This window comes from Antechinus flavipes, chromosome 5 (genome assembly GCF_016432865.1).
Source record: "Antechinus flavipes isolate AdamAnt ecotype Samford, QLD, Australia chromosome 5, AdamAnt_v2, whole genome shotgun sequence".
Classification (NCBI taxonomy): Eukaryota; Metazoa; Chordata; class Mammalia; order Dasyuromorphia; family Dasyuridae; genus Antechinus; species Antechinus flavipes.
Genome location: NC_067402.1, coordinates 233,127,162 through 233,145,619, shown reverse-complemented (window position 1 = coordinate 233,145,619; position 18,458 = coordinate 233,127,162). Strand labels below are relative to the sequence as shown.

The 18,458-nt window shown below is 34.9% G+C and overlaps 1 protein-coding gene across 5 annotated transcripts in view; it reads right to left on the bottom strand.

Moving 5' to 3' along the window:
- CCDC91 (coiled-coil domain containing 91) overlaps window positions 1–18,458 on the bottom strand; it is a 527,068-nt gene that overhangs the window by 104,803 nt on the left and 403,807 nt on the right. For all 5 annotated transcript variants that reach the window (XM_051961141.1, XM_051961140.1, XM_051961143.1 and 2 more), the window contains one exon: window positions 14,976–15,089. In XM_051961141.1, coding sequence (XP_051817101.1) covers window positions 14,976–15,089 — 114 coding nt within the window. The remainder of the gene's footprint in view (window positions 1–14,975; window positions 15,090–18,458) is intronic.

Here is an 18,458-nt window from a genome sequence, read left to right as displayed (position 1 = left end):
TTTTTCCTCAAGTTTTTATTATTTTATTGTTATTATTTTGTTTTTATTTAAATTTTTTAAACTCAGTCTTGTTTCATCTTTTCCAGAAATTCTATTTGAATTTGTTCCCACGAGATGTTTTTCTTTAAGTATTCTATTGTAGAGATTTTGAAATCTTTCTGTTCTTCTAGATTTATGTCTTGAGTACCCCTGTCACCAAAATAGCTTATTATTATGGGATTTGTTTCTTATTTATTCATTCTTCCATCAAATGTTTTGGCTTCATATTTTATTATAGAGTCAGTCTCTGTATAGATATGTGTGTGTGTGTGTGTATGTGTGTGTGTGTGTGTGTGTGTGTGTGTGTGTGTGTATTCCCCAGGGAATATTTGGGCTAGTTTTGTTCTTGAGTTTTGGGGTATTTTAGTCTCTCAGCTACTGCTAGGGTTCTGTAAAATTTTAGTACTCCCAAAATAATATAACTTTGAGCAAAGTTTGATCTTTGCCACTTCTGTCTGAGCTTCAGAAATTCTGAATTTGTTTGATGTAATAGTAAACTGAAACTGGATTCAGCCCCTGTCAATCTGCCTTGATTATTCCTCTGCAGGATTCAGACTGGACTAGAAGTTAGAACTGAGATCTTGTTGTGCTACCAGGTGCTAAATCACTCTGCTGCTACATACTTCTGGACTTGCTCCTTGTGTGGTGTATAAGTAAGATCCTTGAAGTATACAACCTAAAAATAGAAGTCTCCTGTTTGCCCTGGATTACTAAGTAATTGCTTGGATACTAAATAGTGACTGACATAGCTTTTAATTGGCACCTATTTGTATTCCCTGTGTGGTCAACACAATGTCCTGTATAGTCTAGGAGTGCTTCTTATTCTGGTATACAGCCTCTGTGATCCTGGCCAGATTACAATCCCAAGTTTCTACAGACTTCGGAATGGAAAATGTCTGACTATTTTTCCTTCCTTGCATTTGTCCATGAGGATTCAAATTCAATGAATTGTTTTAGATGTATTTAGAGGAAGTTGTTTTGGAGGGAGAGTGGGAAGAAAAGAGTGTGTGGCTTAGCTATACCTTTTTTTCCTGCTACTCTGCCACCTTGGTTCTGTCTCATTAATAGCTTTTAAAATGGTCTCTTTACCTTAAGACTCTTCCCCTCTTTTACTCAACTGTCAAGATAATTTTCTTCTGGCCATGTCACCCTCCCATACAATAAGCTGCAGGAGCTCCAATCGCATCTAAGATCACATATAAACTCTGTTTGGAATGTAAATCTCTTTACAACCTGGCCCCTTGCTAATGTTTTAAGCTTCCTTATACTTTATACTTATACTTCCATGTACCCTACAATAACTGTTTTACTGACCTAATTGAAGTTGTTTGAATATGTCACTGCATCTCCTTGCCTTTCTCTTGTTTGTATCCTCAACCTTGGAGCACTGTCCTCCATTACTTTCAAGTCTTAAATTCTCTGGGTTTCTTTAAGATTCAACTTAGACCATTCTGATCCCAACTCTGATCTTCCTTGCTGCATGAAGACTTTCACAATACCTCTACTCTTTTCCCCTTTCAGCTTACATTTATTCTTTTATGTTTCATACACATCTGGCTATTTATATGTCAACTTCCCCTTTAGAATGGATTTTTTTTAACATTATTAAAGCTTTTTATTTTCAAAACAGACAACAACAAAAAAGTGAATATACTATATTGTGCTCCACATTCATTCTTCATAGTCCTCTCTCTGGGTGCAGATGGCTCTCTTCATCACAAGATCATTGGAACTAGCCTGAATCACCCGCATTGTTGAAAAGAGCCACATACATCGGAATTGATCAAGATGCTATAATATAAATGTTCTTTATGTCTTTTCCTTCTTAGGAAATATGTCTAGTAGTAGCATTCTAGGACCAAAGGATATATACATAATATAAAAATCTAAATCTAAATTCTTTTCCAGAATGGTTTAATCAGTTTATAGATATATCAATAGCACATTATTGTGCCTATCTTCTCAGAGGTCCTCCCAACTTTAAAAATTTTTGTCTTTTGTCATTTTTGCCAATCTCATGACTGTCCTTTTAGCTTTCTTACATTTTTTTTTTTTGCCAGAGCCAAAAGCAAAACTCTGAATTTTAAGTCATACAGGAATCACTTGATTTTTTTTTTTTAAACAGGAACACAACTTAGAATAGTAAGATAAGAAGAAGCCTGGAATAACATCAGGTTTCTATTCATTTATGTACAGAACAAGCATTCACAAGGCAATTTAGAAGGCTTTGAGCCAGAAGACCTAGAGCTGAAGTCCAGACATTTTTTTACTTAGCTCTATGGATCTTTAATAATTTACTTCACATTTCTAAGATTCCATAGACTGGATATTTCTTGAAGAAAAGGCTTTGGTTTTTTGTTTTGTTTTTGTTTCATTTTCTGCCTTTCTTTTTATCCCCAGAACTTAATCCAGTTTTTGCAAATAAAAAGCACTTAAGAAATGCTTGTTGACTGACCGATGATTCTTAATATATCACATTCTACCTCTCATCTTACTTTCTTTATACTAACCATTTCCTGTTGCTAGAACTCATTCACTACTCACAGAATTGCTTTTTCATTTTAAGATGACAATCAAATACTTCATTCTAAATGAAGTAATTTTTTATTTTTCTCTAAAATACTACATTCTAAATATATTTTTTAAATTTTTTCTCTTTGTATTCAAACTACCTTGTTCTTGACATCTATTTTTTGGTTATTCTTGCTATTTTTGTTCTTTATTTATGTACAAGTGAGGTTGAAACTATAGCATTTATCTCCGGTGCCTTAAAGAATTACAAACCTTTTTTCATTGACTTAATCAAAGTTGAATCCCTGAATCAAGAAAGAAAACAAGTGAGAGAATGAGGATTAGATTAATTAATTAGTTTTAAACACACATTGTTTTATGAATCATGTTGGGAGAGAAAAATTAAAGCAAAAGGGAAAAACCATGGGAGAGATTAAAAAAAAAAACAGAAAAAAGGTGAACATAACATGTGTTGATTTATATTCAATCTCCTTACTTCTTTTTCTGGATGAAGATGGCATTTTCTGTCCAAATTCTATGTCTATTGGGATTGCTTTACCATTGAACCAATGAGAAGAACCAAGTCTTTCATAGATTATCACACATTATTGGTGTTATTGTGTACAATGTATTTTTGGTTCACTCAGTATCAGTTCATGTAAACCTTCCCAGGCCTTCCTAAACTCAGCTTGTTCATAATTTTTTATAGAATAATAACATACCTTCATATACCACAACTTGTTCAGCCATTCTCCAATTGATGGGCATCTCAACTCATTTTCCAATTCTTTGCTACTACAAAAAAGAGCTGCTACAAACATTTTTGTACATGTGGGTCTCTTTCCTTCTTTTATGATTTCCTTGGGATACAGACCCAATAATGGCACTGCTGGGTTAAAGTATATGTATAGATTTATAGCCCTTTGGGCATAGTTCCAGATTGCTCTCCAGAATTCTCAACTTATTTTTAGTATTTCTTTAATGGATGCTTTTCTACTGTCTACAAATATGCTCACATATCTCCAATCTTCTTGTAGTCATCATCCTATTTCCCCACTCTTTTTTCATGGTTAAACTTGAAGTAACTAATATTGGCATTATCTGCTTCTCTCCCCTAATTTTTCCTTAAGCCTCTTCAGTCTGATTTCTGAACTCATTATTCACTTGAAATTGACCTTCCAGGGCAGCTAGATGGCACAGTGGATCGAGCACCTAGACTTGCAATCTAGGTGTCATTCTTGACTATTTCCTCTCTCTTAACATCCTAATTCCAGTTGCTAAGTCCTGTCATTACAAGCTATCTTGTATATGCCTCTTTCTACCCTCTGATATTGTAACTACCTTAATATAGGTTCCCATCACCTCATATCTAGATTACTAAAATAACCTACTGCTTGGTCTACTTTCCCCTTGCTTCTCCCCATTCCAAGCCTACCTTCTCCTCTGCTATCAAAATGATCTTCTTAAAGTGCAGATTTGACTATGTCATCTCCCTTTTTAATAAATCCTAATGGCTCCCTATTACCTGAAGGATTAAATAAAATCTTTGGCTGGCTTTTGACCTTCATAACCTGACCATTTCTTATCTTTCTAGTATTCTTAGACTTTACTCCTCTCCAAATTCTCTGAGGTTCAGTTATGCTGATCTCCTTGTTTTTCATTTTACAAAAAGGTCATCTGTTTTTGTTGGGTGTTTCCTATCCCTAAGATGCTCTCCCTCTTTGTCTTTACTTTCTGGTTTCTTCCAAGTCTCACCTTAATTCCAACTTCTGTTGAGAAGCCCTTCACAGTTCCTCTCAATGCTAGGCCTTTCTTGTGGCATTGCTTTATGCCATTTGTGTATGCCATCTATCTGTCTAACTATCTATCTATATTGAAGACATCAATAACATACTTTTTATTCAGTTCTTTATTAAGATTTTGTACAGTCTGAAATTAACTTAATTGAATGGGATTTATTTATTTATATTAATATAGCAGACATATATAGTAAATAAAACAGATTAATGATTCCTAGATCAAAGAAACTATAATCATATTTTTTAAATATAATTTTTAGGCTTTTACCTAAGAGAAAGAGTAATTCTGACACTGACTGTGTCAGTCAACTGGAAATCAATTTTTAAAAACTTGTGATTTCAGTCTTTATTATATTACTATGACAATGATTATCACTATAACTACTACTACTGCTATTACTACTACTACTACTACTACTACTACCACCACTACTACTACTACTATTACTATTTCCTCTTCCTCTTTATTTTCCTCTTCCTCCTACCTGCTTTTGGATGATGGTTCTTGGTTCCATTTTTAACTTTGTAGTGTTTTAAGAAACTTAGCTTGAGTGTTTAGAAAGATAAGTTACTTTAGATTTTGTTGGTATTTTCACTTTTAAGTATAAAAGAAGAAAAATAAAAATTGAGGAGATTCCACCACTAAGAGGTAGCTCTTAATGTGGGAGAGGATACAATCTTATCAAAAAGATAATTTTTTTTGAAATTTCTTCTATAATCTTTTTTTATTAAAGCTTTTTATTTTTCAAAACATATGCGTGGATTATTCTTCAACATTAGCCCTTGCAAAACCTTGTGTTCCAATTTTTCCTACCTTCCCCAATGCCCTCCCCTATATGGCAAATAGTCCAATATAAACATGGTGGAAATAGTAGCTTATCCAACTCTTAGAATTCACATTGTTAATTTTAAAGAAGAAAGTATTTTAATAAATTTTAATTTTAATCCATGTAAGTTGTTTTTCTCCAGATTCACTTGACTGAAAAGAATCACTTTTGCAGGTACCAGAATACTGTTAGTGAACACTGGTGAATTTATTGAGTTGCAAGTTATCTGTTACATGGAAGATTAAATTAACCCACTACAAGTGATCAGCTACCCTCTATAAAAAAGGCATTTCTCACTCCCATTGTAGACTACCTCTTTGTGGAAACCATGTTTTTCCTTTGACGAGGAATTAACACAAATTTTATAGGTCTTTTTTTTTTTTTTTAATCTGATACATGAATCTAAAAAAAACATGTGGATTATCTGCTATCCAGAGTGTGCTGTAAAATATCCAGTTCGGTTTTTTAAACTCCCTTTCTCTGTTTCTGTCTCTCTGAAATATATATATATATTTCAAAGATGCTCCTCCAAAAAGAATGATAAATATAAATTCTTTCTTCGTGGAATTTATATGTGCTATTGTGAAAAATACACATGATACTATTGCTACAGTATTAAATTTAAACGAGATTACTTCAAATAATCTCTTACTGTTAGAGATACAATTAAATGTTTCCTGAGAAAACATAATTTTCTGAGCATTTCACCAGATATTTTATTTAAAAGGTTAAGTGTCCTATCGTGAGTAAGAATTGTTTTTAAAATGCTTTGAAGATTGAGCACCAGCCCTGAAATCAGGAGGACCTGAGTTCAAATCTAGTTCCACACTTACCACTTCCTAGCTGTGGGACCCTGGGGAAGTCACTTAAATCCATTTGCCTCTGTGAAGAATCTCTTTCTCGGCTTATATCCCAAAGAGATCTTAAAGGAGGGAAAGGGACCCACATGTGAAATGCTTTGAGATGAGATGTACAGTGGTTTACCTCATACAGAGTGCTTTGTGGGTGGCTAATTTAGTTATAGAAATTACTTAATAGTTTTTTTTTTCCTTTATAAACATGTCCTCTGTTGTAGAAACCAAAGTCTAGGTGTAGTTGAACAGCATTTCCATTTGCAGCATATCTAATTCTACTCCTTGGCGAACTAACAAATACTAATGTGGAAATACAAGTTTTCACTAGTTCTCTACTGTATTTTCAATTCTATCAGTTACTAGTGAAACAAAGGATGATGCCACACATTTTCCATTTATTAATTATTCTTAGTCACCAATTAGGTTTGGATACTGTTTGTGAAATTTTCTTATGGGCAGTTTCTGACTCAAATGGCTGGTTTTCCTAGATGAAAATCTAGAATAGAACGTGAGTAGATAATTAAATTCTTTTGGCATCTAACAATATTGTATTTTATTTGGGGAAAAAGCATATTTCTTTTTAAAACAATCTATTTTAGTACATAAAAGAAAAATTATAAAGAAGAGAAAATTAAGTTTGAGAATTTATTTGCCAATAGTAATGTTGCCCACTCCATATAAAACTAAGGACCAAAATACCTCATTTTGAAGGTTTAAGCAGTTATGTCAATATTGTGAAGCACATTTTGAATCATATGTTGGATAGAGAAATATAACAAATGAATACCTGAAGAATGTTCATGATATGAACAACACAAACACCAGAATTATGAGAACCGAGTCAAAAATAGAAGCTAAAATAATGTTTTAGAAATGTTACATTTTGAGGTGGAGCCAAGATGGCAGAGAGTAGACTTTGAACTCTTCCTAGTTTCCCTCAGATTAACACCAGATCAAACCTCTGAACTGGTTTTGGAGTGACAGAATACACAAATGTTGGAATGCAACAAATTTCTAGCAGAAGATATTTTGGAAGAACTTCAGAAAAGATCTGTTTCAATCAGGCATGGGGAGGCAGCACAGCACAGGTGCTGCGCAGGGACCCAGAGTGGTATAGTGTCCTGCATTAGGGAATCTACTGGGAGGCTCTTAGCCAAAACAGAGTAGAGTTGTTCTGTCCTTGTTCAGAAGCCAGTAGACCAGCAGACTAATTGTGAGACATACAATGCAACTAACAAAAGACAAATAGGGAGCACCTGAACCCCAGAATAACACAGGACTTGGCCACCCCTCCCCTCCAGTACAGGAAGCAAGTCAGCAGCACCAGTCACAGGACAGCATAAAGCCCCTGTCCCCTGTAGAGGAAGCTTGGGATAATCTCCCCTTTGCTCTAAAGCAGAATTCAACCTTTAAAAAAGGCAAAAAGCAAAAAAAAACACCTGACAATAGATAGCTTTTAGAGAGACAGAGAAGAATAGTTCTCAAATCCTGAGCCCAATAAAGGAAAATCATCTCCAGATGAATCCCCAAAGGGTGATATCAGTTGGTCTCTATATCATAAGACTCTCTTGGAAGAACTTGAAAAAGGATATTAAAAGAGAGTTAGAAGAAAAATGGGGAAAGAAAATGTGAACTTTGCAGGAGAGTTTGCAGAAATAATCTGAAGAAAACACCTTTAAAATAAATATAAATAGAGAAATGGAAAAAGCAAATAGCTCCTTAAAAAGTAGATTCAATGAAAAGACCAAAGCACAGAATTTGACCAAACGGAAAAAGAAAGCAACATGTTGAAAAACAGAATTTGTTGCTCTTGCATAGGATGAGCAAATATAATAAAGATTACAATACTACCTAAACTATCTATTTATTTAGCGCTATACCAATTAGACTCCCCAAAAACTATTTTAATGACCTAGAAAAAATAAGAACAACATCCATTTGGAAGTACAAAAGATCAAGAGTTTCAAGGGAACTAATGAAAAAAAAAAATCAAAAGAAGGTAGCCTAGCTGTACCTGATTTAAAACTATATTATAAAGCAGCAGTCACCAAAACCATTTGGTATTGGCTAAGAAATAGACTAGTTGATCAGTGGAATAGGTTAGGTTCAAAGGACAAAACAGTCAATAACTTTAATACTGTAGTGTTTGACAAACCCAGAGACCCCAGCTTTTGGGATAAGAACTCACTATTTGACAAAAATTGCTGGGAAAATTGGAAATTAGTATGGCAGAAACTTGGCATTGACCCACACTTAACACCGTACACCAAGATAAGGTCAAAATGGGTTCATGACCTAGGCATAAAGAATGAGATTATAAATAAATTAGAAGAATATAGAATAGTTTACCTCTCAGACTTGTGGAAGAAGAAGGAATTGATGACCAAAGAAGAACTAAAGATCATTACTGACCACAAAATAGAAAATTCTGATTATATCAAATTGAAAAGTTTTTGTACAAACAAAACTAATGCAGACAAGATTAGAAGGGAAGCGATAAATTGGGAAAACATTTTTACAGTCAAAGGTTCTGATAAAGGCCTTATTCCCAAAATATATAGAGAATTGACTCTAATTTATAAGAAACCAAGCCATTCTCTAATTGATAAATGGTCAAATGATATTGTGTTAAGTCATTAGAGCTGATAGAGACAATAATTATCTAATTTAGCATGGTTCAGTATGATTGATCTGATCCTACGAGGAGATGTTATGGGCCAAAACATGAAACAAGGTACTAAGTAGAACTGATAGAAACGATGCTTGTGTTCACACCTTTAGAGAGCTCATATAAGCAGAAGCTCTTAGGGCCAGAGAGCACTTTGGGAGGAAACCCATAATCCCACTTTTGGATCTCACAATCCCACTCTCAGAGAAGGAGCATAAATAGAGCTTCAGTGAGCCAGTTGAGTTAGTTCAGGAGAAGCCCTCTCTCGGAGGTGCAACCAGATTCATTCACCCCACTGTGACTGGCCTCCTGCTCTTCCCCCACCGAGACCAAGGCTGGTCTGAAAGGCTCTCCAGAAAGCTGCCCAGCCTCAGGCAAAGAGACAAGACTCAGAAGGAGCACTCTGGGAGATTGAGAGCCAGAAGCCCTCTCTTGGAGGCAAGAGAGATTCATTCCATCTTCCACCTTTGTGCTGGCTCCAGGCTGGAGAAAGCAGAGGCAAAGGAAAACTGCAAGAGCTTTTGGAATCAAGCAGAAAGATAGGCCACTAAGAAAACTAACTGGGCTATTTTGGAAGGAGAAAATAAACGTTTGCATTTTATCAGCAGGCTGCATTTGGGAGTGATTATTACTTTTAACTGAAACTAAAGCTGCCTCCAGAAAATGGCCCCAAGAAACCTGCTCCTAGAGAGAACCATTATGTTATATTAAAGAAGAAGAACACCATAGGATATGAACAGACAATTCTCAGATGAAGAAATTGAAATTATTTTTACCACATGAAAGGATCCAAGTCATTATTAATCAGAGAAATGCAAATTAAGACAACTCTGAGATACCACTACACACCTGTCAGATTGGCTAGAATGACAGGGAAAGGTAATGCAGAATGTTGGAAGGGATATAGGAAAACTGCGACACTGATACATTGTTGGTGGAATTGTGAATACATCCAGCCATTCTGGAGAACGATTTGGAACTATGCTCAAAAAGTCATCAAACTGTGCATACCCTTTGATCCAGCAGTGTTACTACTTGGCTTCTATCCCAAAGAGATTTTAAAGAAGGGAAAGGGACCTGTATGTGCAAGAATGTTTGTGGCAGCCCTGTTTGTAGTGGCCAGAAACTGGAAATTGAGTGGATGCACATCAATTGGAGAATGGCTGAATAAATTGTGGTATATGAATATTATGGAATATTATTGTTCCGTAAGAAATGACCAGCAGGATGATTTCAGAAAGGCCTGGAGAGACTTAACATGAACTGATGCTGAGTGAAATGAGCAGGACCAGGAGTTCATTATATACTTCAACAATAATATTATATGATGATCAATTCTGATGGATGTGCTCCTCTTCAGCAAGGAGATGAATTGAACCAGTAGAGCATTAATGAATTGAACCAGATACACTTAACGAAAGACCTCTGGGAGATGACTTCGAACCATTTCATAGAATTCCCAATTGCTCTATTTTTGTCAGATTGCATTTTTTATTTCCTTCACAGGCTAATTGTACAGTATTTCAAAGACCGATTATTTTTGTACAGCAAAATAACTGTATGGACATGTATACATATATTGTATTTAACTTATACTTTAACATATTTAACATGCATTGGTCGTCAACCTGCCATCAAGGGGAAGGCATGGGGGGAAGGAAGGGAAAAGTTAGAACAAAAGGTTTTGCAATTGTCAATGCTGAAAAATTGCTCATATACATATCTTGTAAATAAAAAGCTATAATTAAAAAACAAAAAACAACAAAAAAAGAAAAACAGAATTTGTGAAAAAGAAAAAAATCCAATAAACAAAACAATTCATTTAAAAGTTCAACTAGCCAAATGCAAAAGAAGATAAAAAAGCTAACTGAACAAAATAATTCACTAAATATTAGCACTGAACAAATGGAAGTGAATGATTCAATGAGACATCAAGAATCAGTCCAATTAAAAAAAATGAAAAATAGAAGGAAAACAACTGACCTGGAAAACAGATCTAGAAGAGACAATCTCATTATTGGACTTCCTGAAAACCATAATTGTTGGAATCTTTACAAACTATTAAGTCATTACAGTTGATAGAGACAATAATTATCTAATTTAGTATGATTGATCTGATCTTACAAGGAGATATTATGGGCCAGAAGAAACAAGGTATTAAGTGGAACTGAGAAACAATGTTTGTGTTCACACCTCTCTCGGAGGCAAGAAAGATTCATTACAACTTTTATCTTGGTGCCGGCTGTAGGCTGAAGAAAGCAGAGGCAGAAACAAAGGACAAAGCTGCAAGAGCTCTTAGAACCAAGGAGAGAGAGAGGCCTCTAAGAAAACTAACCAGGCTATATTGGAGGCAATAAAAGATCAGAACTTTTAGTACCTGGCTGCATTTGGGTGATTATTACTTTTAACTGAAACTAAGGCTGCCTCCAGAAAACTTCCCCAAGAAACCTGCTCCCAGAGAAAACCATTATATATATTTTGAACAAAAACACCACAATAATGAAAGGGCAAAATAGCCACAGAAAGAATTCACTTATCACTTCCTGAAAAAGATCACCAAATGAAAATTTCAAGGAATATCATAACTAAATTTCAGAATTATCAGATCAAGGAGAAAATATTGCAAGTAGCCAGAAAGAAATAATTCAAATATCAAGGAGCCACAATAAGGATTACCTAGGACCTAGCAGCTTCCAGTTTAAAGGATCAAAGGGTCTGGAAAATGATATTCTGAAAGGCAAAGGAACTTGGGATTGCAGCCAAGAATCAACCATGCAGCAAAATTAAGCATTATCTTTCAGGGGAAAAGATAGACATTCATTGAAACAGGTGAATTTCGTTTATTTATGATGAAAAGGCCAGAGCCGAACAGAAAATCTGATCTAATACAGAGCTCAAGAGAAACATAAAAAGTTTTCACATGGAAACTTTGGGCAGTTTGCTTTTGGACATATGTGACCCATGGGTTTACAGTAAAAGTTTAAGACTCCCTTCATTGTCTGAGAATATAGAGAACTGATGAGTCAATAAATGTGCAAAGAGCCCAACCCTCTCATTTCTGTCTGCAAATTTGTGCAGGTCTGTTTGAAGTGATTTTCTAAGTGTGAAGTTCAGGGGGAAAAAAGCTAGCCTTACTCTGCACCTCAATCTCTATGTAGCCATGAACATTTTGCAGCTAAAGAACATGTCTATTTTGGCAAACCTAGTCTTCTTGTTCTTATTCTTCTTCTTCTTTCTCCCCCTCCTTTTTCCTTTTTCTACTCCTTCCCTCCCCTTTTCTCCTTCTTCTTATCCTTCCCCTCCTTGTTCCTCTTTTTTGATGCCACCATTGTCAGTTATTACTGTCATTTTTATCCAGAGATGGATATGATCAGGACTTAGAGAGAGTTCAAGAAGTCCCGACAAGTCCTGGTTCAGTGAGAAGACCAATTGGTTGAGACAGTGGAAGTATCAGGTGATAAGGTTTCTGTATCAGAGAGGAAAGTCACTGACACAAAGATTGGCCCAAGCCATGCTGTTTTACTAGCAGAAATATGCCAAGAGTTGTTTCTATAATAAGAAGCCAAAGGAAAGCTTAATGAATAGTCTTATAAACTGTTGCATAATCTGATAAGGTTAAATTTCAGCCTTCTCATAAATTATAACAGTAGTTACAAGTTGAAATTGAATTATTTTAATATGCCTTTGTAAATCTTTAATGTGCAGCCTTTCCTGGGATTGTAGGAACAAATTACCTATTTTATATCCAATTCATATTTTATGTTGAATACCTTTTTGGGTCCTAAGCTTGATCTATAAATAAAACTCATTCCTAGTAACATTGGAGTAGAGGATTTAATTAGCTGAGAAGAGGGAGTCTCTCTCTTCTTATTAAAAACAGTCTCTGCAGGGACCTTCCCTTAAATGCAATACCTTTCCTCTCTTGACTATTTCATATTTATTCTGTACATAGCTTGTTTGTCACATCTGTTCCTATGTTGTCTCTCCTATTATATTGTGAGTTCCTGGAGAGAAGGATCTATCTTTTGGCTTTCTTTTTATTCCCAGTGCTCAGCACCATGCTTGACAAATGTTTATTGACTGACTATCTAGTTCAAATTGTATACTTGGATACAGAACATGAAATAGGCACAGTACTCTCCATTCCCTAGACTTAGCATTAGTTTGTCTAGGTACATCAAAATATTTGGGAAATGTCTTGTCATTAGACCATTATAAAGACTGAACTGTTGTAAACATATTGTTGTAAACACCAAACATATCAATATATAAAATCTTTAGAGTGTTTTTTTTAAACATATTACATATATTGATTACACACAACCTTTAAGCTGTGTGAAACAACTTTCAAAATAAAGACTCAGGAGAGGTGACCAAAATCATGTGGACACAAGGTTCATGTCATCTCTGTTGTCTTGTCTGCTATTTTAGCTGTGCTGAGGTTATTTTCAGTAAGCCTCCACAGAAGGAATTACATTTGAGCATTTTTTTCTCTGAAAAAGCAATTATCTTACTCACTTGTGCAATAATCCAAAGAGCTTTACCAAAGAATTATGAATTGTTTTGCCAATTCCCTGCTATAGTTCCAGTATTCACAAAGGAGGAATGAGAGTAAACCTTAGGTAATGACAGCAGAGATTCCCAAATTTCCCTTGTGAGATCATTTATCATTTATCAAATGCCTACTATGGGCCAGGTAGGTAGCTAAGTGGCACAGAGTGCTGGAATCAGGAAGATCCATTTTCCTGCTCAAATCCAGTTTCAGACACTAACTAGGCAAGTCACTTAACTCTGTCTCAGTTTCCTTATCTGTTAAATGAGCTAGACAAGGAAATGGCAAACTACTCCAGTATCTTTGCCAAGAAAACCCTAAATGGGGTTGTTAATAGTCAGTCAGACATGACTGAAAATGACTGATATGCCAGGCACTGTATTGAACACTGGGAATATAAAGAAAGGCAAAAGATACCCTGAGGAGCTCACCTTCTAACACAGAATACAACTTAGAATTAAGACTTCATTTTAAGTACTCTCCCCTCAAAAAAGAAGGGAATAATAGTGATGTGACTTACTCTCTTCTCCTGTCAGGAAGAACCCCAAATGCTGTTCATATAGAATAATGTGAAGTCAGAGTCTATTGTTAATTCATCCATCCTATCTCCAATCTAGTTGGCATCTTTAAAGATATTCACAATGACCTTTGAGACAACTTTGATAGAATTTAGCTCTCCCAGACTGTTTTATTACCATAAGTTAAGAGACAATCATAAACTCTATCAACTGTAATTGCATAGAAAAAGGAAGTTAGCTTTCTCAAACTATCTCGATTGGCATATCTTTAGACAGATCTGAGATCTGGTTTGCCAGATACATTCTATCTAGCTCTCTGACCCTCTCTCTTGAGTTCATGTGTTTGCAATTGAAAAACCCCAAGGATGTAATTCTTACAAAAGATCTAGTTATGATGAAGATCTCTGCAAAGTTCTCTTCAAGGACTAAACCCACTATGAGGTTATTCTCTCTCCCTCTTCATAGGGCCTTCCCTTTAATGGAGCCTTTATCCTTACTCTAATTAACTCTGATTAGTTTGCAAAACTCCTCTATGGCTCTAACATGCCAGTCAATGGCATGCTTAGGCCTCATGGCATATTCCTTTAATGAATTCTTCCAAATTCAATTCCTTTCTAACTATATGCTCTCCCAAATTTATTTCATATTTGCCATTCCTGGTGTCTCTTTTACCTCCTATTTTCCTCTATAAATTCTTCTCCTAAATAAACCTTCCTTTGACAAAGGGGAAAAATGTTATATTTCTACATAACTATAATAATAAAATATAAAATAATAAATAAATGACTATAGAAAAGGCTTAACAAACCAAAGTGATTTCTCTGGGACTTTGACACTTTAGCCAAAAATAAAAATGAATTTTAGGAGTAGGGTATCAAATTGTTCAACTATTAGTGATTAGCATAAATGCTTGATACACCATAGGCTTTAAATAAATATCTATTGAGTTTGGTTCTGACAATTATCCTTTTATTGGCTTTTGAAAGAATTTATTTTTGAAAACATAATACCTAAAATATATCATTATATATGAAAAATAGTAGAAATTTTCTAGGTTAGAGTAATAATGTTCTTATTCTCATTTTCCAATATGTGAGCAAATGTTTGAATTCATCATGAAAACTTATTTTTAAAATTGATTATATTGTGGAAGCACAAATCTAAACTTCCAGGAATGATTATCTATCAGAGCACATTGCTCCCTTACCCTCTTTTGTTCCTTAACATATTCCATCAGTTCTTCTTTTGTTCTTTTCACAGCTTCTTCCACAGCCCTTTCACTTTGCTTCCGCTCCTCTGCCATAGCTGCCCTGAGGGTTTCCTGTAGGGAATATATTCATCCATCCATCAATTGAAAAGTACTTATTAAGTTCTACTATAATTTAGGTGCTAGGAATACAAATATAAGAATCCTTGATCTCAAAGAGTTTTCCATTCTAACAGGAGAGACATATACATAAATAAGTATGAACAGAATATATGCAAAAATAAGTTAGCAAAGGGCAGCTAGGTGGCATAATGGGTAGAGCACCAGCCCTGAAGTCGGGAGGAGCTGAGTCAAATCTAGCCTCAGACACTTAACATCTCCTAGCTGTGTGACCTTGGGCAAGTCCCCCTCACTGCTTCAGGGGAAAAAATTAGCTTTATAATTTTGAAAGTAAGGTACTAGTAGTTGGGGTGGATAACAAAGGTTTTATATAAAAGACAATGTTTGAACTTAGTTTAAAAAGTGCTGATGAGGAGGGAATATATCCCAGGCATAACAGGTCATCATGTGTGAGGAATATTAGAAAATTCAGTTTGAAAGGACCTAAGCATAGGAAAAGAGAATAATGTATATTAATGCTGAAAAAGTACATTGGGGCCAGATTTTGAAGGGTTTTAGATGACAAAAATAATGTGAAAAAAGTGAAGCAACATGTATAACTTAAACTTCATAGTCACTAAAAAAACCACTTAAAAACACTTAAAGATTGTAGAACTGCTTAGATCTTAAATACATCTTAGTCAGTCTTAAGAAGTATGCCAGAATTCAGTTTTCTCAATAAGTACAAAAAATTGTTTGTTTATTGTTTTCTTTTTCTGATCCTCACAGATTCGAATTATTTTTAAAGTAATTTTTCCTTTGCTATTTTAGTGATTGATTGTCTTCCGGTATTGTACACTATCAACATAAGAGAAGGGTAAATAGAAGAAATAGGTTTTTATTGACAGAACTCATGCCAGGGTAATTTTTTACAACATTATCCCTTGCATTCACTTCTGTTCCGATTTTTCCCCTCCCTCCCTCCACCCCCTCCGCTAGATGGCAGGCAGTCTTATACATGTTAAATATGTTATAGTGTATACTAGATACAACATATGTGTGCAGAACTGAACAGTTCTCTTGTTGCACAGGGAGAATTGGATTCAGCAGGTAAAAATAATCTGTGAAGAAAAACAAAAATCCAAACAGTTTACACTCATTTCCCAGTGTTCCTTCTCTGGATGTAGCTGTTTCTGTCTATCATTGATCAATTAGAACTAAGTTGGATCTTCTCTTTGTCAAAGATATCCACTTCCATCAAAATACATCTTCATACAGTATCGTTGTTGAAGTGTATAATGCTCTCCTGGTCCTGCTCATTTCACTCAGCATCAGTTCATGTAAGTCTCTCCAAGCCCCTCTGTATTCATCCTGCTGGTCATTTCTTACAGAACAATAATATTCCATAACATTCATATACCACAATTTACCCAACCATTCTCCAATTGATGGGCATCCACTCATTTTCCAGCTTCTAGCCACCACAAAAAGGGCTGCCACAAACATTTTGGCACATACGGGTCCCTTTTCCTTCTTTAGTATTTCTTTGGGATATAAGTCCAGTAGTAGCACTGTTGGATCAAAGGGTATGCATAGTTTGATAACTTTTTGGGCATAATTCCAGATTGCTCTCCAGAATGGTTGGATTCATTCACAACTCTACCAACAATGCATCAATGTTCCAGTTTTCCCGCATCCCCTCCAACATTCATCATTATTTTTTCCTGTCATCTTAGCCAATCTGACAGGTGTGTAGTGGTATCTCAGAGTTGTCTTAATTTGCATTTCTTTGATCAATAGTGATTTGGAACACTTTCATATAAGTGGAAATAGTTTCTTTTTTTTTCTTAATAACTTTTTACTGATAGAACCCATGCCAGGGTAATTTTTTTTTACAGCATTATTTCTTGCATTCACTTCTGTTCCGATTTTTCCCCTCCCTCCCTCCACACCCTCCCCTAGATGGCAAGCAGTCCTTTACATGTTGAATAGGTTACAGTATATACTAGATATGTGTGCAGAACTGAACAGTTTTCTTGTTGCACAGGGAGAATTGAATTCAGAAGGTAGAAATAACCCAGGAAGAAAAACAAAAATGCAAGCAGTTTATATTCATTTCCCAGTGTTCTTTCTTTGGGTGTAGCTGCTTCTGGTTGAAATAGTTTCAATTTCATCATTTGAAAATTGTTTGTTCATATCCTTTGACCATTTATCAATTGGAGAGTGGCTTTATTTCTTATAAATTAGAGTCAATTCTCTATATATTTTGGAAATGAGACCTTTATCAGAACTTTTAAGTGTAAAAATGTTTTCCCAGTTTGTTGCTTCCCTTTTAATTTTGTTTGTACAAATGCTTTTTAATTTGATGTAATCAAAATTTTCTATTTTGTGATCAATAATAATCTCTGGTTCTTCTTTGGTCACAAATTCCTTCCTCCTCCACAAGTCTGAGAGGTAAACTATCCTATGTTTCTCTAATTTACTTATGATCTCATTCTTTTTGCTTAAATCATGAACCCATTTTGATCTTATGTTGATATATGGTGTTAAATGTGGGTTGATGCCTAATTTCTGCCATATTAATTTCCAGTTTTCCCAACAGTTTTTGTCAAATAATGAATTTTTATCCCAAAAGCTGGGATCTTTGGGTTTGTCAAACACTAAATTGCTATAGTTATTGACTATTTTGTCTTGTGAACTTAACCTATTTCACTGATTAACTAATCTAAGTAATGCACAGTTTAATAGCCCTTTTGGCAGGGTTCCAAATTGATCTCCAGAATTGTTGAATCAGTTCACAACTCCACCAACTATGTATTAGTGTCCTAGGTTTCCCACAAACCCCTCCAAAATTCATCATTTTTTTTCCTCTTATTTTGCCCAATCTGAGAGGTGTGTAGTGGTACCTCAGAGTTATTTTAATTTGCATTTCTCTGATTCAATAGTGATTTAGAGCATTGTTTCAAGAGACTAGAAATAAATTTAATTTCTTCATCTGAAAATTGTCTGTTCATACCCTTTAACCACTTATCAATTGGAGAATAGCTTGAATTCTTATAAATTTGAGTCAATTCTCTATATATTTTAGAAATGAGGCTTTTATCAGAACCCTTGAATGTAAATTTTTTCAGGTTATTGCTATATTGGTTTTACTTATACAAAAATTATCCATTTTGCATTCCATAAGGTACTCTATTTCTTCTTTGGCCACAAATTTCCTTTTTTTTTTTTTTCCTTCACAGATCTAAGAGGAAGATTATCCTTTGTTCTTCTAATTTGCTTGTATTATCACTCTTTAATGTCTAAATCATGAACCCATTTAGACATTATCCTGGTAAAGGATGTTAGGTGTGGGCCAATGCCTAATTTCTGCCATACTAACTT